Here is a 20,864-nt window from a genome sequence, read left to right on the forward strand (position 1 = left end):
GCCTATGTCATGGAAAGAGCATGTGTTCTTAATGTTTGTACACTCAGTGTATATCAAGTTTGGATTTGGCCCTCGGAGTACAGTGGGATGGAGGCCTTCCAAACAATCCCCAACACCTCCCACATCTGGTGTTAATTAATGTCCCTCCTCCAAGTGCATGCATACCCCCTAAGACCCCCTTCAGAAAATCCCTCTCAACTCCTGAACTTCCGACATGACTTTGGTCAGCGCTCCTGCCCAGGACCCATTAGGAAACACACCCCAGCCATGTAATCAAAGCCGGGAGACAAAGCACACTGTTACAGTAAAGTTAGTGCACATATGTACTGCACACACACGCACGCGCACACACGCGCACACACGCGCACGCACGCACACAAACATTTTACACTCCAAAAAGTGTGTTTCATCATTAAAAATCCTATTTTCCCTAACCCTAAACCTAGCCCTAACTCTTAACCTAACCCTAACCCCAACCCCCAAAACCCTAACCCCAAAACATTAGGCTTAAAATTTCATTTGAACAAATTCAGGACCTGAACAATTTTCTTTCTTTCTGACTTTTCCAAAAAGTTATTGTTTTCCTACCATTTCAGGACATTAGGAAAAGAAAACAAGTAAGCGCACACACACACACACACACACACACACACACACACACACACACACACACACACACACACACACACACACACACACACACACACACACACACACACACACACACACACACACACACACACACACACTTCAAGGGGCCTGTCACTAACCTTGTATCCCACTGAATCAAAGGTGTGGTTTCTAAATGACTGTAGAGGACCTACTGTATTAAAACAGAAACACTCTGTCTGGTTTATTAGCTCAGTCACTCTTCAAGCCTTTTAACAGAGACGCCTTATGTGATGCTGTTGGGAAGTGACCTCATATCCGGATGAAGTAACTGGCATGAGCGCCTATGCCTAGTTAAACTGGGCAGAGCAAGAAACACACACATACCAAGGCTGAGGTCAGGTCTGACCAACGCCCCTACGTCAAGCACACAGGGGCGTTGATTTTTAATCACTCTGTATATCTTTCTCTCTCCGTGGCCATTCAACATTGGTTAAATACACACAAGTTAGGTGGAAGTGGGTCCATTTATTTCAACAGGTTTTGCTCATCACTATCTATATCAATATCTATAAATGTCCCCTTTCTTGCCACTTATCTTTTAATTAAATGTACTCCAGTCAGATGTTATCTAACGTTACCCACAATTATTCTCATGTCATGATGGTATATCTTCAGCACATACAGGGTGTTGAATCCATGTGAAATGTGTGACTAATGTACTGTACAGTTTGAGGAGGTTGACTGCTAGTGTACCAGACTCAGACAGTCTTGAAGAGTCCAGACATGATGTAGTCTGTGTGGTTTCCATCGATGAGGCCGTTGCCGTTGCTATGGATGAACCAGCAGGGGATGTTCTCTCCATTCTTCACATCCCAGCGGAAGTCCCTCTGCCAGCCCCTGTGGAAACACAGCAAGGAGGAGAGACGATGATGAGAAAAGTGTGTGTATGTACTGCATGTGTTTGTGTGTGTGTAGACATCTACCTAGTCACTGTAAGCTCCTGTCCCTTCACTAGCATGGTGGCATCTGGTTTCTCTGGCACCTCTCCTGGACGCATGTCTTTCACCTCAAACTGCACGCCATGGTAAAACTGACCTGCATGGGGACAATACAATACATTTGAATTGATCAACCAAACAGACAATTGTCCAATATAATGCAGAGGCCGTGGACGCTGGGGGAGAGGAGGTGGCGATCCTAAGAGGAGGTGGCTGTCCTACCTAGAAGGCCAGGGACTCTGGGGGAGAAGATGTGGCTGTCCTACCTAGAAGGCCGTGGACGCTGGGGGATAAGAGGTGGCTGTCCAGGGTATAGAATCCCAGATAGTCCTGGTGGTAGGGGTGCTGCTTCCACACCTTGTGTAGGATGACCACAAACCGGACCGAGTCCCTGAGGGTGACAGTCAAGCTGCGGTCTTTGGTCACCTGCAGGTCCATACTGTAGGAGGGAGAGAGGCAGAGAGAGGTGGTTTAACCACGATCACAGAATAAAACGTTAGATGCCCCTTCAACCTTATGTGGTAGGGGGGTTGCATTACAGAGTTATATGGAAGCCAGAACGGCAAAATCAGAATGGGTAAGGGTGCTTACTTGGCTCCCTTGAGAGAGGCGGTGTCTGACCAGAAGAGCTTGGCCTGCTTGCCATCCTGGGACACAGTGATGTCATGAGTGGTCACCTCCAGTCTCACCCCCAGCCCCTGGTGAACGATGCCAAAGCGACCAAAATAGGTGTTCACTTTGCCATCAGGGGCCACTTTCTTATCCCCAATGGTCTGGCCGTTGACCAAAATACCTGCAAGGCAGCATGGGATTGAGGCAAGCTGTTGATATAGATTTGATAGGTGTTATTTATTTGATAAAACAAGTGTCATGTTTTGATTTCATGCCTTCAAAAGACGCATTACTGTCAAAGGTTGGTCAATTCCAAATAATGTCTACTTTCTCCAAATTCACCTGCCAGTTGGTCTCTCACTAGGTTGAAGATGGTACCAGGCCTGTCGTCTATGTTGAAGCACAGTGCATCCTCCTGCTCTGGCAACTCAATCATGAAATGAGGGTCTCCATCCACTGCAGAGCCATCAACATATTGATCCAGTTTTTACATTTGATTTGGTTGAGGCTAAGCCCATCCAAACTTTGGATCACTATATTATTGTCTGTGCGTGACAGCATGGTGGGCATTGAAAATACTAAATATAAATATAACATTTCTGTAGTCATTTTTGGGACAGTTTCACTACATAGAAAATCCTGAAGTAACCCATGTCTGACAAGAGTGTCACTCTGAATGAAGGGGGACTCACCAAAGTTTGTAGGTGAGATCCTGCTGTGCGTCCAGGCGTTGCTCATCAGCTGGGGTACAAAATGACCTGAAAATCACGTCAAGATGTCAGATGACAAATAACGTTTTCCACATTCAAAGTGGTAAAATGCATTTGATGGTGTCAGCTTTCCATGTCATAAATCCAGGTGATCCACTATAATGACACAGAAAGCCATTTTGTTGAAGGATCCAGTCATGTCCATTCATGTCAGGTGCTTACCAAATCTCTGGGCTTTCTGCCTTTCATCTGTCAAACAGTAGCAGGAGAAAAACAGTCAGACACACATATTTGACAATCGACGCAAGGATTTCCATTACCACTGAGATAAACATGTCAGATAAGACACGCCAGATGTACTGGTTGTCTCCCCCTGCCCCTGCCCCTCTCCCAACCCACTGGGTCACATACCCTCGGTCAGCTTGTCGGCGATGAGGGGGCCCTCTGGCTCCTCGTCAGTCTCAGGTTTGGTGACCACCATGGAGGTAAGGGGGGTGACGAAGCTGTACTGCAGGGACATCTCCAGAGCCTGGGCAGTAGCATTTCCTTTCTCCTCCGCAGTACCAGTCTCTCTGACAATAGAAACATAGGACGAATGGTGTTATTGCATTAGGTTAGGATTAGAGGTTAGGTTCGGTTTAACTTGGGTTAGGTTTGGTTTAACTTACACCACAGGGCAGAAAAGAATGGAATATTTACGAACTGAGTTCCTTTAATATACCCAGCTCCATTCATTAGATCCCAAAGCTAAGCTCTCATCCACCAGTGAGTTTTAGGCATTTGGATAATGCTAAGACACAATTCAGTTCATTCACCAGACATCAGTAATAGCAGTTAGTCGATCACACAGACCTCTTGCTTAACAGTTCTTGGATGGTGAGGTAAGCCCAAAGACGCTCAGTGTAGTCCCCAAATATGTACTCCTGCTCAGGGTACAGTATGTCCCACTCCTGGGCACTGGCCTGGCCTTTGATAATAAAGTCCTCCTCATACTAAAAAGAGAGTGAGGGAGTGAGAGAGAAGAGAAAGAGGTATTAGACACAGAGAAGGAGTGAGAGAGAAGCATTAGTTGGGTTGAGTATTGTCCAATACTTGAGTCGCAATGCCCTTCAGGTGCAAAGAAAATATAATCTTTCTAAGCTTAGTATCCGGGTGGTGTGTTGTGTTGTGCCTGTCTGTTCCTCACCCCATGTGCAAACACCTCCACCAGGAAGTTATCCAGGCTATAGTCAGTGAGCCGGCCAGCTACCACGATCTCTGAGCCGTTGAACAGCTGCTTGTAGTGACTGGTAGTCAGAGAGTTCACCAGGTTGTCAGGGTAACGCAGGTCCACCTCGGAGAGGAGGGGGCTGGCCACTTCCTCATAGAAACCCTGGGACACAAATGCACACATCACCAAGTCATTTGTCTATTGCAATTTTTGACAGTACATTATCAATAATGCCAAAACGTAGGATGGATATAAGACCTCGACCTACATAGTTTTGTCTGTCCTGTGACGCTCCCCATAAGTGATATGGTCAAACCAGAAAGACACAGAAAAGTGACTATTGTGAGATTTGGGACAGAGCCCTGGTTCACACCTGAAGCTGGACGGTGGCATCAGAGCCCTCATAGATCCTTCGGGCCAGTCCCTTGTTCTGTCTAGACATCACATCCAGAAAGGAGTAGTCCACATCATCCCCAAAGCCCAGACAGAACAGAGTCATGTTCCCACCCATAGCAAGAAGGACATTCTCCTGAATCTGTGGTACAGAAGACTCTCCTGTACACAAACACACATGGCATGTACCATGACCTTACTGGCTGGATCTAATATAGAGCAATACATCAGATGGCTACTTCAACGTTAAAATGGCAGTCCCAACCAAATAAGTAAGATCAGAAGGGAAGGAAACCTGTACGCACCTGAGTTGGGCATTCCATCTGTCATTAAGATAACCATAGACACACTCCTCTCCGGGACCTTCTTGTCTCGTTTGCCTTTCATTATCATGTCCACAGCTTTCATCACAGCATCATTTATATTAGTGGCTAAAAGGAGAACACCAAAAATCAATCCAGGTGTTATCAAAAATAAATATTTGATAGACATAATTTTGTAACATAAATGCACCTCACTCAGTTTTATCATACTGCTTGCCCAAGTGTTGTACTGCCATAGTTTTACTACTAAAGTCCTACTGACAGAAACATCATTAATGATCTATCTCTGTAAGTCACCCTGTTCCCATTAAACACAATGACTCACTTCCCGAAACAGTTATTCCCTGGATAAATTGTTGGGCTTTTGACACATTTTCCTTGGTGGCCTTGGTAAGAGATTCCTTCCATGTTGAGATGCTAGAGTCAAATAGGACAATGCCGAAGTAGTCGTCCTCAGCCAGGTCATTCAGGATGGCCAGCATAGCTTCCTTTGTCTACGAGGGATCAAAGGCTCTCAGGTCAATCTGAACATGAACTACAATTACAGCACTGCAACCAAGTGATATGTTTCCTGCATCCTTCTCTCTTTCATCTTCTCTGATATTTCTTTCTTTCATTCTCTCAGACACACGGTTTCTCTCTTACCTGCTTCATTTTGATTCCGCTCATTGACCCACTCCTATCGATCACAAACACCACATTTTTTGGAACTCGGGGTAAGTCCGAAGGCGCAAAGAAGTGCACAAAGTACCCATTCACTATCTGAAAAATACATACAATGAATATCATTATGACATGAACACCCTGAATTGATGGAATTGACCCCAATACTGATTCTATATTATATTCAACACAGCTGACTTGGATGTCACCGATGGTCTCAGCTCGGTTCACGTCATATTTGATGAAGAAATCCCCGTCAATCAGGGTGCCTTCACAACCCAGGCACTTCCTCTGCTGGTCCAGTGTTGGGCAGAATGAGATGTGTGCCTGAGTGAGTGAGGGCAATATAGTTAAACACAAAACAACACAGACAAATAGTATTCATCTCTTTCGGAGGATATGTTCCACATGCAGTTGTTTCATAGAACAGAACCGCATCATATACCTTTTTGTCGCTGACTGTTTTCTCCACCAGGGGGAGAAGCTCGTTGGAGATGAAGGTTCCATAGGCCTCCAGGAAGGCAATGCCCTGGGGTTCATAGATATCTGCCACAATCTGTCACAGAGACATGAACAGGACTGATGAGACACAGGACTGAGGAGTCAAGATGATGACAAGATGTTTTGGGGTATAGGGTGTGAACATCTACAGACCTCAAAGTGCTGAACCAGCTGCTTGGGTTTGACCCGGGTCATGATCTCGTATTGGCCCAGTTTACGCTGAAGCAACTCCTCGTGGGTCAAAATGAAGGTGACGTTACTATTGGCCGCGATGTTCACAGACACAGTGAACTTCTCCATCTTCCTCCCTGATGCCCTAGAGTACACAAACACAGGCCCAGTAGGAGGGCAATCACATTTTACACAGGCCCAGTAGGAGGGCAATCACATTTTAAACAAAACACACAAACACAGGCCCAGTAGGAGGGCAATCACATTTTACACAGGCCCAGTAGGAGGGCAATCACATTTTAAACAAAACACACAAACACAGGCCCAGTAGGAGGGCAATCACATTTTAAACAAAACACACAAACACAGGCCCAGTAGGAGGGCAATCACATTTGCAACAAAACACAGGCTGTGATGAAAGAGAATAGGAGTGCCTGGTGTAATGGAAACACGTTTGTACACTCCTCATTGCCCTGGTCCACTCACTTGACCAGTCCTGCAGTCTGCCCTGTGGAAACAGCTTTCTGATACTGCTTCTTGGCTTTCTCCTTCTCCTTCACCTCGCCCGTGTACGTCTGACCCTCTATCTCCCTGAGATACACAAACACAGTCATTCAAACAAACAAACAGAAACACATATATCTGCATACGTATATCTGCACTCACACGCAGGTATACACACATACAAACACACACATACACACACAGCGCAGAGTAACAGTCCTATGGATTGGTGTTATCATTTCTAGACATAACGTGGCTTCTACACACGCCATGGGTGCTGACTGACATGCTGAAGTTGGTGATGAAGGCGGTCTTGGGCAGATCCACCTCGAAGAACACTTCCTGAGAGGAGTTGGCCTTGTTCAGAGCACTGGAGGTTATGACCGTGTGAGCAAAACGAGAAGCGACCTTACAGTCCACCTTTAAACTGTACACCTCCACCTGAGAGAGTAAGAGAGAAAGTAAGAGAGAGAGAGGATGAGAGACAGGGAGAGAGTGAAAGAAAGGAGAAAGAAACAGAAGGGTTTTGAAATGTTTGCTTGACTGTCTAACGTGCCTATAAAACGTTCACACACTTTCTCAAAATGTATTTTCCTGTTACAGCTGAATAGTGTGAAGTAAGCTGCACCGACTACAAGATTACTGCCAAAACAAATGATTACCGCTGTACTCTTGTGAAAAACATTAACTCAGTGTTTCCAGTAGAAAGACTCGATGAGTCAATCTGGGTGAGCAAAGGCACGTATTTCTAGTGTTGAATATAGTGGTGGCAATGCATGATCATCACAAATAGAACGTAAATATTGTGATTTCCTTACCTCCGCATTATCTGTACTTCTTTTCTGTAAAAAAAAAAAAAAGAATAACATTTAGACACAGTATTATAAAACATACGTTTCTTACAGAGCAAACTGTACGACTTAGACATTTTTTACTTTTCAAGTGGCTGAAACTTCTAGGTGCCAATGATACTGTTGTATTTACAGAAATAGAGAGTAGTTTAACCGTGGCAAAGAGCGAAGGATTTCCTAAAATATTTACTCAACCACATTCTCAAAAATCTGTTTTTGGGAAAATACAAATAACAATATATTAATCAGATTCATCAGGTATCATCAGATTCATCAGGTATCATCAGATTCATCAGGTATCATCAGATTCATCAGGTATCATCAGATTCATCAGGTATCATCAGATTCATCAGGTATCATCAGATTCATCAGGTATCATCAGATTCATCAGGTATCATCAGATTCATCAGGTATCATCAGATTCATCAGGTATCATCAGATTCATCAGGTATCATCAGATGCACCACTGGGTGGTCAAGAGTAGAAGTCTGACGGATTCTGCAACAGATTCCTGTTTTGGATTTGTGTCAGACAGGTTTGTGTCGATGCTGAGCTACCTTTAGTAGCCGTGTAGCACCATCAGAGCCCTGGGATACAAAGCACAAGGGAGAAGTTTGAATTTAGGGTCAGAACGTCAAACTAATTTAACACCTCATAGTCTAATTCATTGTAAAGCATAAACATATTGGCATGAATAAAAATGGATTAATGTACACAGGAGCATGCACAGACACCCACACCCACATACACGAAAGCAGACCAGATATGAATCAAAGTAGAGATGTGTTGACAGAAAAGTAGAAACGGTACAGATACACATCAAGTAAATAGAGTAACAGTAGAGTATATCAGGAGGGGTGAGATGTAGTAACAGAACAGTATAGCAGCAGGGGTGAGATGTAGTAACAGTAGAGTATAGCAGGAGGGGTGAGATGTAGTAACAGTAGAGTATAGCAGGAGGGGTGAGATGTAGTAACAGTAGAGTATAGCAGGAGGGTTGAGATGTAGTAACAGTAGAGTATATCAGGAGGGGTGAGATGTAGTAACAGAACAGTATAGCAGGAGGGGTGAGATGTAGTAACAGTAGAGTATAGCAGGAGGGGTGAGATGTAGTAACAGAACAGTATAGCAGGAGGGGTGAGATGTAGTAACAGTAGATTATAGCAGGAGGGGTGAGATGTAGTAACAGTAGAGTATAGCAGGAGGGTTGAGATGTAGTAACAGGACAGTATAGCAGGAGGAGTGAGATGTAGTAACAGTAGATTATAGCAGGAGGGGAGAGATGTAGTAACAGTAGATTATAGCAGGAGGGGTGAGATGTAGTAACAGGACAGTATAGCAGGAGGGGTGAGATGTAGTAACAGTAGATTATAGCAGGAGGGGTGGGATGTAGTAACAGTAGAGTATAGCAGGAGGGGAGAGTTGTAGTAACAGGGCAGTATAGCAGGAGGGGAGAGATGTAGTAACAGTAGATTATAGCAGGAGGGGTGAGATGTAGTAACAGTAGATTATAGCAGGAGGGGAGAGATGTAGTAACAGTAGAGTATAGCAGGAGGGGTGAGATGTAGTAACAGTAGATTATAACAGGAGGGGAGAGATGTAGTAACAGTAGATTATAGCAGGAGGGGAGAAATGTAGTAACAGGACAGTATAGCAGGAGGGGAGAGATGTAGTAACAGTAGATTATAGCAGGAGGGAGTGATGTGGTAACAGGACAGTATAGCAGGAGGGGAGAGATGTAATAACAGTAGATTATAGCAGAAGGGGAGAGATGTAGTAACAGGACAGTATAGCAGGAGGGGAGAGATGTAGTAACAGTAGATTATAGCAGGAGGAGAGAGATGTAGTAACAGGACAGTATAGCAGGAGGGGAGAGATGTAGTAACAGTAGATTATAGCAGGAGGGGTGAGATGTAGTAACAGGACATTATAGCAGGAGGGGTGAGATGTAGTAACAGTAGAGTATAACAGGAGGGGAGGGATGTAGTAACAGTAGAGTATAGCAGGAGGGGAGAGATGTAGTAACAGTAGATTATAGCAGGAGGGGTGAGATGTAGTAACAGTAGATTATAACAGGAGGGGAGAGATGTAGTAACAGTAGATTATAGCAGGAGGGGTGAGATGTAGTAACAGTAGATTATAGCAGGAGGGGTGAGATGTAGTAACAGTAGATTATAACAGGAGGGGAGAGATGTAGTAACAGTAGATTATAGCAGGAGGGGAGAGATGTAGTAACAGTAGAGTATAGCAGGAGGGGAGAGATGTAGTAACAGTAGATTATAGCAGGAGGGGAGAGATGTAGTAACAGTAGAGTATAGCAGGCGGGGAGAGATGTAGTAACAGTAGATTATAACAGGAGGGGAGAGATGTAGTAACAGTAGATTATAACAGGAGGGGTGAGATGTAGTAACAGTAGATTATAACAGGAGGGGAGAGATGTAGTAACAGTAGATTATAGCAGGAGGGGAGAGATGAGAGATGTAGTAACAGTAGATTATAACAGGAGGAGAGAGATGTAGTAACAGTAGATTGTAACAGGAGGGGAGAGATGTAGTAACAGTAGATTATAGCAGGAGGGGAGAGATGAGAGATGTAGTAACAGGACAGTATAGCAGGAGGGGAGAGATGTAGTAACAGTAGATTATAGCAGGAGGGGTGAGATGTAGTAACAGGACATTATAGCAGGAGGGGTGAGATGTAGTAACAGTAGAGTATAACAGGAGGGGAGGGATGTAGTAACAGTAGAGTATAGCAGGAGGGGAGAGATGTAGTAACAGTAGATTATAGCAGGAGGGGTGAGATGTAGTAACAGTAGATTATAACAGGAGGGGAGAGATGTAGTAACAGTAGATTATAGCAGGAGGGGTGAGATGTAGTAACAGTAGATTATAGCAGGAGGGGTGAGATGTAGTAACAGTAGATTATAGCAGGAGGGGTGAGATGTAGTAACAGGACAGTATAGCAGGAGGGGTGAGATGTAGTAACAGTAGATTATAGCAGGAGGGGTGGGATGTAGTAACAGTAGAGTATAGCAGGAGGGGAGAGTTGTAGTAACAGGGCAGTATAGCAGGAGGGGAGAGATGTAGTAACAGTAGATTATAGCAGGAGGGGTGAGATGTAGTAACAGTAGATTATAGCAGGAGGGGAGAGATGTAGTAACAGTAGAGTATAGCAGGAGGGGTGAGATGTAGTAACAGTAGATTATAACAGGAGGGGAGAGATGTAGTAACAGTAGATTATAGCAGGAGGGGAGAGATGTAGTAACAGGACAGTATAGCAGGAGGGGAGAGATGTAGTAACAGTAGATTATAGCAGGAGGGAGTGATGTGGTAACAGGACAGTATAGCAGGAGGGGAGAGATGTAATAACAGTAGATTATAGCAGAAGGGGAGAGATGTAGTAACAGGACAGTATAGCAGGAGGGGAGAGATGTAGTAACAGTAGATTATAGCAGGAGGAGAGAGATGTAGTAACAGGACAGTATAGCAGGAGGGGAGAGATGTAGTAACAGTAGATTATAGCAGGAGGGGTGAGATGTAGTAACAGGACATTATAGCAGGAGGGGTGAGATGTAGTAACAGTAGAGTATAACAGGAGGGGAGGGATGTAGTAACAGTAGAGTATAGCAGGAGGGGAGAGATGTAGTAACAGTAGATTATAACAGGAGGGGAGAGATGTAGTAACAGTAGATTATAACAGGAGGGGAGAGATGTAGTAACAGTAGATTATAGCAGGAGGGGTGAGATGTAGTAACAGTAGATTATAGCAGGAGGGGTGAGATGTAGTAACAGTAGATTATAACAGGAGGGGAGAGATGTAGTAACAGTAGATTATAGCAGGAGGGGAGAGATGTAGTAACAGTAGAGTATAGCAGGAGGGGAGAGATGTAGTAACAGTAGATTATAGCAGGAGGGGAGAGATGTAGTAACAGTAGAGTATAGCAGGCGGGGAGAGATGTAGTAACAGTAGAGTATAGCAGGAGGGGAGAGATGTAGTAACAGTAGATTATAGCAGGAGGGGAGAGATGTAGTAACAGTAGAGTATAGCAGGCGGGGAGAGATGTAGTAACAGTAGATTATAACAGGAGGGGAGAGATGTAGTAACAGTAGATTATAACAGGAGGGGTGAGATGTAGTAACAGTAGATTATAACAGGAGGGGAGAGATGTAGTAACAGGACATTATAGCAGGAGGGGTGAGATGTAGTAACAGTAGAGTATAACAGGAGGGGAGGGATGTAGTAACAGTAGAGTATAGCAGGAGGGGAGAGATGTAGTAACAGTAGATTATAGCAGGAGGGGTGAGATGTAGTAACAGTAGATTATAGCAGGAGGGGTGAGATGTAGTAACAGTAGAGTATAACAGGAGGGGAGGGATGTAGTAACAGTAGAGTATAGCAGGAGGGGAGAGATGTAGTAACAGTAGATTATAGCAGGAGGGGTGAGATGTAGTAACAGTAGATTATAACAGGAGGGGAGAGATGTAGTAACAGTAGATTATAGCAGGAGGGGTGAGATGTAGTAACAGTAGATTATAGCAGGAGGGGTGAGATGTAGTAACAGTAGATTATAGCAGGAGGGGTGAGATGTAGTAACAGGACAGTATAGCAGGAGGGGTGAGATGTAGTAACAGTAGATTATAGCAGGAGGGGTGGGATGTAGTAACAGTAGAGTATAGCAGGAGGGGAGAGTTGTAGTAACAGGGCAGTATAGCAGGAGGGGAGAGATGTAGTAACAGTAGATTATAGCAGGAGGGGTGAGATGTAGTAACAGTAGATTATAGCAGGAGGGGAGAGATGTAGTAACAGTAGAGTATAGCAGGAGGGGTGAGATGTAGTAACAGTAGATTATAACAGGAGGGGAGAGATGTAGTAACAGTAGATTATAGCAGGAGGGGAGAGATGTAGTAACAGGACAGTATAGCAGGAGGGGAGAGATGTAGTAACAGTAGATTATAGCAGGAGGGAGTGATGTGGTAACAGGACAGTATAGCAGGAGGGGAGAGATGTAATAACAGTAGATTATAGCAGAAGGGGAGAGATGTAGTAACAGGACAGTATAGCAGGAGGGGAGAGATGTAGTAACAGTAGATTATAGCAGGAGGAGAGAGATGTAGTAACAGGACAGTATAGCAGGAGGGGAGAGATGTAGTAACAGTAGATTATAGCAGGAGGGGTGAGATGTAGTAACAGGACATTATAGCAGGAGGGGTGAGATGTAGTAACAGTAGAGTATAACAGGAGGGGAGGGATGTAGTAACAGTAGAGTATAGCAGGAGGGGAGAGATGTAGTAACAGTAGATTATAACAGGAGGGGAGAGATGTAGTAACAGTAGATTATAACAGGAGGGGAGAGATGTAGTAACAGTAGATTATAGCAGGAGGGGTGAGATGTAGTAACAGTAGATTATAGCAGGAGGGGTGAGATGTAGTAACAGTAGATTATAACAGGAGGGGAGAGATGTAGTAACAGTAGATTATAGCAGGAGGGGAGAGATGTAGTAACAGTAGAGTATAGCAGGAGGGGAGAGATGTAGTAACAGTAGATTATAGCAGGAGGGGAGAGATGTAGTAACAGTAGAGTATAGCAGGCGGGGAGAGATGTAGTAACAGTAGATTATAACAGGAGGGGAGAGATGTAGTAACAGTAGATTATAACAGGAGGGGTGAGATGTAGTAACAGTAGATTATAACAGGAGGGGAGAGATGTAGTAACAGTAGATTATAGCAGGAGGGGAGAGATGAGAGATGTAGTAACAGTAGATTATAACAGGAGGAGAGAGATGTAGTAACAGTAGATTGTAACAGGAGGGGAGAGATGTAGTAACAGTAGATTATAGCAGGAGGGGAGAGATGAGAGATGTAGTAACAGGACAGTATAGCAGGAGGGGAGAGATGTAGTAACAGTAGATTATAGCAGGAGGGGTGAGATGTAGTAACAGGACATTATAGCAGGAGGGGTAAGATGTAGTAACAGTAGAGTATAACAGGAGGGGAGGGATGTAGTAACAGTAGAGTATAGCAGGAGGGGAGAGATGTAGTAACAGTAGATTATAGCAGGAGGGGTGAGATGTAGTAACAGTAGATTATAACAGGAGGGGAGAGATGTAGTAACAGTAGATTATAGCAGGAGGGGTGAGATGTAGTAACAGTAGATTATAGCAGGAGGGGTGAGATGTAGTAACAGTAGATTATAACAGGAGGGGAGAGATGTAGTAACAGTAGATTATAGCAGGAGGGGAGAGATGTAGTAACAGTAGAGTATAGCAGGAGGGGTGAGATGTAGTAACAGTAGATTATAGCAGGAGGGGAGAGATGTAGTAACAGTAGAGTATAACAGGAGGGGTGAGATGTAGTAACAGTAGATTATAACAGGAGGGGAGAGATGTAGTAACAGTAGATTATAGCAGGAGGGGTGAGATGAGAGATGTAGTAACAGTAGATTATAACAGGAGGAGAGAGATGTAGTAACAGTAGATTGTAACAGGAGGGGAGAGATGTAGTAACAGTAGATTATAGCAGGAGGGGAGAGATGAGAGATGTAGTAACAGGACAGTATAGCAGGAGGGGAGAGATGTAGTAACAGTAGATTATAGCAGGAGGGGTGAGATGTAGTAACAGGACATTATAGCAGGAGGGGTGAGATGTAGTAACAGTAGAGTATAACAGGAGGGGAGGGATGTAGTAACAGTAGAGTATAGCAGGAGGGGTGAGATGTAGTAACAGTAGATTATAGCAGGAGGGGTGAGATGTAGTAACAGTAGATTATAACAGGAGGGGAGAGATGTAGTAACAGTAGATTATAGCAGGAGGGGTGAGATGTAGTAACAGTAGATTATAGCAGGAGGGGTGAGATGTAGTAACAGTAGATTATAACAGGAGGGGAGAGATGTAGTAACAGTAGATTATAGCAGGAGGGGAGAGATGTAGTAACAGTAGAGTATAGCAGGAGGGGTGAGATGTAGTAACAGTAGATTATAGCAGGAGGGGAGAGATGTAGTAACAGTAGAGTATAGCAGGCGGGGAGAGATGTAGTAACAGTAGATTATAACAGGAGGGGAGAGATGTAGTAACAGTAGATTATAACAGGAGGGGTGAGATGTAGTAACAGTAGATTATAACAGGAGGGGAGAGATGTAGTAACAGTAGATTATAGCAGGAGGGGAGAGATGAGAGATGTAGTAACAGTAGATTATAACAGGAGGAGAGAGATGTAGTAACAGTAGATTGTAACAGGAGGGGAGAGATGTAGTAACAGTAGATTATAGCAGGAGGGGAGAGATGAGAGATGTAGTAACAGTAGAGTATAGCAGGAGGGGAGAGATGTAGTAACAGTAGATTATAGGAGGAGGGGAGAGATGAGAGATGTAGTAACAGTAGAGTATAGCAGGAGGGGAGAGATGTAGTAACAGTAGATTATAGGAGGAGGGGAGAGATGAGAGATGTAGTAACAGTAGAGTATAGCAGGAGGGGTGAGATGTAGTAACAGTAGAGTATAGCAGGAGGTGAGAGATGTAGTAACAGTAGAATATAGCAGGAGGGGTGAGATGTAGTAACAGTAGATTATAGCAGGAGGGGTGAGATGTAGTAACAGTAGAATATAGCAGGAGGGGTGAGATGTAGTAACAGTAGATTATAACAGGAGGGGAGAGATGTAGTAACAGTAGATTATAGCAGGAGGGGAGAGATGTAGTAACAGTAGAGTATAGCAGGAGGGGTGAGATGTAGTAACAGTAGATTATAGCAGGAGGGGAGAGATGTAGTAACAGTAGAGTATAGCAGGCGGGGAGAGATGTAGTAACAGTAGAGTATAGCAGGAGGGGTGAGATGTAGTAACAGTAGAGTATAGCAGGAGGTGAGAGATGTAGTAACAGTAGAATATAGCAGGAGGGGTGAGATGTAGTAACAGTAGATTATAGCAGGAGGGGTGAGATGTAGTAACAGTAGAATATAGCAGGAGGGGTGAGATGTAGTAACAGTAGAGTATAGCAGGAGGGTTGAGATGTAGTAACAGTAGAATATAGCAGGAGGGGAGAGATGTAACAGTAGAGTAAATACAGCAGATGTAGGATCTTAATTTGAGCCATATAGCTACAGCAGGAAAATAATCCCGCAGGAAATGTGAATTATTATGTGGATTGTAATTCACAGATATTTTTTGTAGGAGTTGATACATTTTTCTTAAGGGAAAATCAAGTCTGACACTTCAAAGTGGAAATTGTAAACTTCCGAAGCCTTTTACAACCTCACAAACAATACAAGTTTAACATGTCCTGAAGTGCAGTAAGTCCTCCTGCAACAGGGGGGGATCAAATTGAGAACCTGCATCTTTATAGTAACAATGGAGAGTCAGTCACCTGTGGTGTGGAATCATCCTGTGAGATAACCAGAGCTCCATGCGACAGAGCCGGGAGAAAGACACATCCCAATAGCAGCAGCACAGTCCACACTCCAGACATGACCAAACTGCAGCTGAACACAGACTTCACTGCTTAGAAAACTCAACCCTTTCCTACCGCCCAGCTCAAAGGAGAAGTGTCAGAGTGTGTGCGTTTGTCTGCTTTTATACTGGCGCAATGACCAGAAGACCTGACCTCAGCGTGGCAGGAGGCCCGAGGTGTGTGTAGATCTGTGTTCTTGTATGCCTCTAGGGATTTGTGTCAGCGTGTTTACATATATTTGTTTGTCTGTCCACATAGCCTACTCTCTCTACCTACTGTAGTAAAAAAAAAGCAACTGAACATTTGAGGTTGCTTTTTATTCTGACTGCGTGGAATCTGGTAAGCACAAAAAGTAAATAAGTTAGTTTTTGTAAGAGCTGTTATTCAACAAGTATGGACTTCATTCTATCGGTCAATACAACACCAGGCTACTACAACCACTCCTTGTCCAATTTTTGTTAGTTCTGTTGCCAAACCAAGTTTCTGAGAAGGCTCTATCCTAACTGGTCAGTGGAGTGGCCTTTGACCAGAGAAGTTTTTGCCTCTCCACTCTGTGCATATTCCTTTGCATGCCAATGGGCTATTCCCAGAATACATTGCAATTCAGCAAAACTAAAATCAATACACACCGAAGTCCTGTATTCACCACCCATTCCTGTCCTTCTTTTTGTCTCACACATTGCTCCCACTGGTACAGTATTGTATGTGTGTTCCCATTCTCACTCATTACCAGAGAAGTCTGTACATACATGTAGAGCAGGTATATGTTCCCTCACTGAGGGTTGATTGCAAAATGCTAAGAAAATGTGTAATTTTGTTGACTCATGGAGGGTAGAGCTGGAGATACATATACAGTGCCTTGCGAAAGTATTCGGCCCCCTTGAACTTTGCGACCTTTTGCCACATTTCAGGCTTCAAACATAAAGATATAAAACTGTATTTTTTTGTGAAGAATCAACAACAAGTGGGACACAATCATGAAGTGGAACGACATTTATTGGATGTTTTAAACTTTTTTAACAAATCAAAAACTGAAAAATTGGGCGTGCAAAATTATTCAGCCCCTTTACTTTCAGTGCAGCAAACTCTCTCCAGAAGTTCAGTGAGGATCTCTGAATGATCCATTGTTGACCTAAATGACTAATGATGATAAATACAATCCACCTGTGTGTAATCAAGTCTCCATATAAATGCACCTGCACTGTGATAGTCTCAGAGGTCCGTTAAAAGCGCAGAGAGCATCATGAAGAACAAGGAACACACCAGGCAGGTCCGAGATACTGTTGTGAAGAAGTTTAAAGCCGGATTTGGATACAAAAATATTTCCCAAGCTTTAAACATCCCAAGGAGCACTGTGCAAGCGATAATATTGAAATGGAAGGAGTATCAGACCACTGCAAATCTACCAAGACCTGGCCGTCCCTCTAAACTTTCAGCTCATACAAGGAGAAGACTGATCAGAGATGCAGCCAAGAGGCCCATGATCACTCTGGATGAACTGCAGAGATCTACAGCTGAGGTGGGAGACTCTGTCCATAGGACAACAATCAGTCGTATATTGCACAAATCTGGCCTTTATGGAAGAGTGGCAAGAAAGCCATTTCTTAAAGATATCCATAAAAAGTGTTGTTTAAAGTTTGCCACAAGCCACCTGGGAGACACACCAAACATGTGGAAGAAGGTGCTCTGGTCAGATGAAACCAAAATTGAACTTTTTGGCAACAATGCAAAACGTTATGTTTGGCGTAAAAGCAACACAGCTGAACACACCATCCCCACTGTCAAACATGGTGGTGGCAGCATCATGGTTTGGGCCTGCTTTTCTTCAGCAGGGACAGGGAAGATGGTTAAAATTGATGGGAAGATGGATGGAGCCAAATACAGGACCATTCTGGAAGAAAACCTGATGGAGTCTGCAAAAGACCTGAGACTGGGACGGAGATTTGTCTTCCAACAAGACAATGATCCAAAACATAAAGCAAAATCTACAATGGAATGGTTCAAAAATAAACATATCCAGGTGTTAGAATGGCCAAGTCAAAGTCCAGACCTGAATCCAATCGAGAATCTGTGGAAAGAACTGAAAACTGCTGTTCACAAATGCTCTCCATCCAACCAAACTAAGCTCGAGCTGTTTTGCAAGGAGGAATGGGAAAAAATTTCAGTCTCTCGATGTGCAAAACTGATAGAGACATACCCCAAGCAACTTACAGCTGTAATCGCAGCAAAAGGTGGCGCTACAAAGTATTAACTTAAGGGGGCTGAATAATTTTGCACGCCCAATTTTTCAGTTTTTGATTTGTTAAAAAGGTTTGAAATATCCAATAAATGTCGTTCCACTTCATGATTGTGTCCCACTTGTTGTTGATTCTTCAGAAAAAAATACAGTTTTATATCTTTATGTTTGAAGCCTGAAATGTGGCAAAAGGTCGCAAAGTTCAAGGGGGCCGAATACTTTCGCAAGGCACTGTACTTGGACCACCATATCAAGGAGGGCTCTGTGTGCCCAATACTGAAGCCTCATTCAGACCAGAGGGGTATACCAATAATCTTGCTAATGTACTCAAGCTTTTCGGAATTGAGCTAGTTTCAGTTAGTTACACAATCCAGATCAGGCTTCATCCATGTTACGAAGGTAGATATTGATCGTGCACCCGCCACACTTGTAACTGTGTGTGCATGTCGCACATGGCTAATCGAATGCCAAACTCTTCATTGAGACAATGCTGAAACATAAATTCCTGGCCGAGTCAGTACCCCGTTTTTTATTGATGCTGAAATCAAAATGAAAGAATAACATGCAAATTCATCAGGCTTTGATGTGAAATGGCCTAGTAGAAGTGTTGTCTTTCTTCACAAATTGTTAATTTGGTGTGCTTATCAATGCACAAGTCCCTTTTCTCCCCCCACTACTCAGTGGCGTGTATTCATGGGTGCCAAGAGAAACCAGTGTTCCGCAAAAAAACATAAAATTATGTATCTTTTGTCTCTCAGTGTTTCATCATTTTCCTTCAATTCGAAAGCATCCGAGCGATCTAAACAGCACCCATCTGTCTCTCTACGTGTAGGCCATCTATCTGATGATGTCTGGTCCAAACGAGTGTGACGACCCTCCCACTCTGTCTGCCGAATTCTTTCTCTTTGCTCTTGTTTTCCTTATAAGGATGTCGGTGGGCGGAGCCAGGAGGGTTGTCAGCAAAATGGGACACACCTGGGCCATGTTGTGTCCCGGGATGAATACACCTTTTTCCTATTCATTGAGGAGACTCTCTCCCTGTAGACACAGTTTGATTTTGGTTTGTTTTCTTGGGCATCTATACACGCAACCACTCACTTACACACACCATTGTTAATTGTATATACAGTTGAAGTTGGAAGTTTACATACACTTAGGTTGGAGTCATTAAAACTCGTTTTTCAACCACTCCACAAATTTCTTGTTAACAAACTAGTTTTGGCAAGTCGGTTAGGACATCTACTTTGTGCATGACACAAGTAATTTTTTCCAACAATTGTTTCACAAAGATTAATTCACTGTATCACAATTCCAGTGGGTCAGAAGTTTACGTACACTAAATTGACTGTGCCTTTAAACAGCTTGGAAAATCCCAGAATTGAATATGGCTTTAGAAGCTTCTGATAGGCTAATTGACATAATTTGAGTCAATTGGAGGTGTACCTGTGGATGTATTTCAAGGCCTACCTTCAAACTCAGTGCCTCTTTGCTTGACATCATGGAAAAATCAAAAGAAATCAGCCAAGACCTCAGAACATTTTTTGTAGACCTCCACAAGTCTGGTTCCTCATTGGGAGCAATTTCCAAATGCCAGAAGGTACCACGTTCATCTGTACAAACAATAGTACGCAGGTATAAACACCATGGGACCACGCAGCTGTCATACCGCTCAGGAAGGAGACGCGTTCTGTCTCCTAGAGATGAATGTACTTTGCTGCGAAAAGTGCAAATCAATGTTGTGAAGATGTTGGAGGAAACAGGTACAAAAGTATATATCGACATAACCTGAAAGGCCGCTCAGCAAGGAAGAAGCCACTGCTCCAAAACCACCATAAAAAAGCCAGACTACGGTTTGTAACTGCACATGGGGACAAAGATCGTACTTTTTGGAGAAATGTCCTCTGGTCTGATGAAACAAAAATATGGCCATAATGACCATCGTTATGTTTGGAGGAAAAAGGGGGAGGCTTGCAAGCCGAACACCATCCCAACCGTGAAGCACGGGGGTGGCAGCATCATGTTATGAGGGTGCTTTGCTGCAGGATGGACTGGTGCACTTCATAAAATAGATGGCATCATGAGGAAGGAAAATTATGTGGATATATGGAAGCAACATCTCAAGACATCAGTCAGGAAGTTAAAGCTTGGTCGCAAATGGGTCTTCCAAATGGACAATGACCCCAAGCATACTTCCAAAGTTGTGGCAAAATGGCTTAAGGACAACAAAGTCAAGGTATATTTCTTTGACTTGCGGCAACTCTTGGTGGTTCTAAATCAATAGTTTAGTGTCAAATAGTTGTTTAAAGGCAAACATTAACTTGCCTGACCACTCTGTAGGTCATGTCTGTTACTGTACATGCAATATGCTTTGTGGACTTCACAGGACAGAGGTTGCTATCCGGTTTTGTGATAAAACAAAGGTGTGATTTTGCCACCGTTTTCTTGTCTCTGCCTTTAGGCCTATATATCACGGCATACGAATTAACAGGTTATAGAGCAAACAATGCAATTATCACAACACAGTTGTAATATGGCTATCGATACAATTGTATTAAGTCATACAAAAGTTTCAAATGCATCATATTGCATTTCAATACTATAATTTTTTTAAACTCACATTTGATTAATAAAATACTTAAAAT

At 43.4% G+C, this 20,864-nt stretch overlaps 1 protein-coding gene across 1 annotated transcript; it reads right to left on the reverse strand.

The window, feature by feature from the left end:
* Positions 1–1,007: 1,007 nt before the first annotated feature.
* On the reverse strand, positions 1,008–16,082 carry LOC110527952 (inter-alpha-trypsin inhibitor heavy chain H3). The gene is made up of 22 exons (XM_021609596.3): positions 15,903–16,082; positions 8,106–8,135; positions 7,516–7,539; positions 6,984–7,138; positions 6,680–6,784; positions 6,176–6,338; positions 5,967–6,077; positions 5,720–5,848; positions 5,504–5,620; positions 5,184–5,352; positions 4,841–4,966; positions 4,516–4,697; positions 4,119–4,304; positions 3,785–3,924; positions 3,344–3,504; positions 3,155–3,181; positions 2,915–2,980; positions 2,565–2,678; positions 2,202–2,403; positions 1,877–2,049; positions 1,596–1,707; positions 1,008–1,509 (listed from the first exon to the last, which is right to left on the reverse strand). The coding sequence occupies exons 1-22, from the start codon at positions 16,002–16,004 to the stop codon at positions 1,371–1,373; spliced, it is 2,733 nt and encodes a 910-aa protein (XP_021465271.2). The 5' UTR covers positions 16,005–16,082; the 3' UTR covers positions 1,008–1,370.
* Between the last annotated feature and the right edge of the window lie 4,782 nt (positions 16,083–20,864).

Source organism: Oncorhynchus mykiss, chromosome 7 (assembly GCF_057628025.1).
Source record: "Oncorhynchus mykiss isolate SJ-2025 chromosome 7, ASM5762802v1, whole genome shotgun sequence".
NCBI lineage: Eukaryota > Metazoa > Chordata > Actinopteri > Salmoniformes > Salmonidae > Oncorhynchus > Oncorhynchus mykiss.

Excerpts from the sequence above, each read along its gene's own strand:
- LOC110527952 (XM_021609596.3), bottom strand. The coding sequence starts at position 16,004 with ATGTCTGGAGTGTGGACTGTGCTGCTGCTATTGGGATGTGTCTTTCTC. Across the intron at positions 6,078-6,175 it reads AGCTGGTTCAGCACTTTGAG|ATTGTGGCAGATATCTATGA; the intron begins GTCTGTAGATGT and ends TCTCTGTGACAG. Across the intron at positions 3,505-3,784 it reads CAAGAACTGTTAAGCAAGAG|AGAGACTGGTACTGCGGAGG; the intron begins GTCTGTGTGATC and ends TTCTATTGTCAG.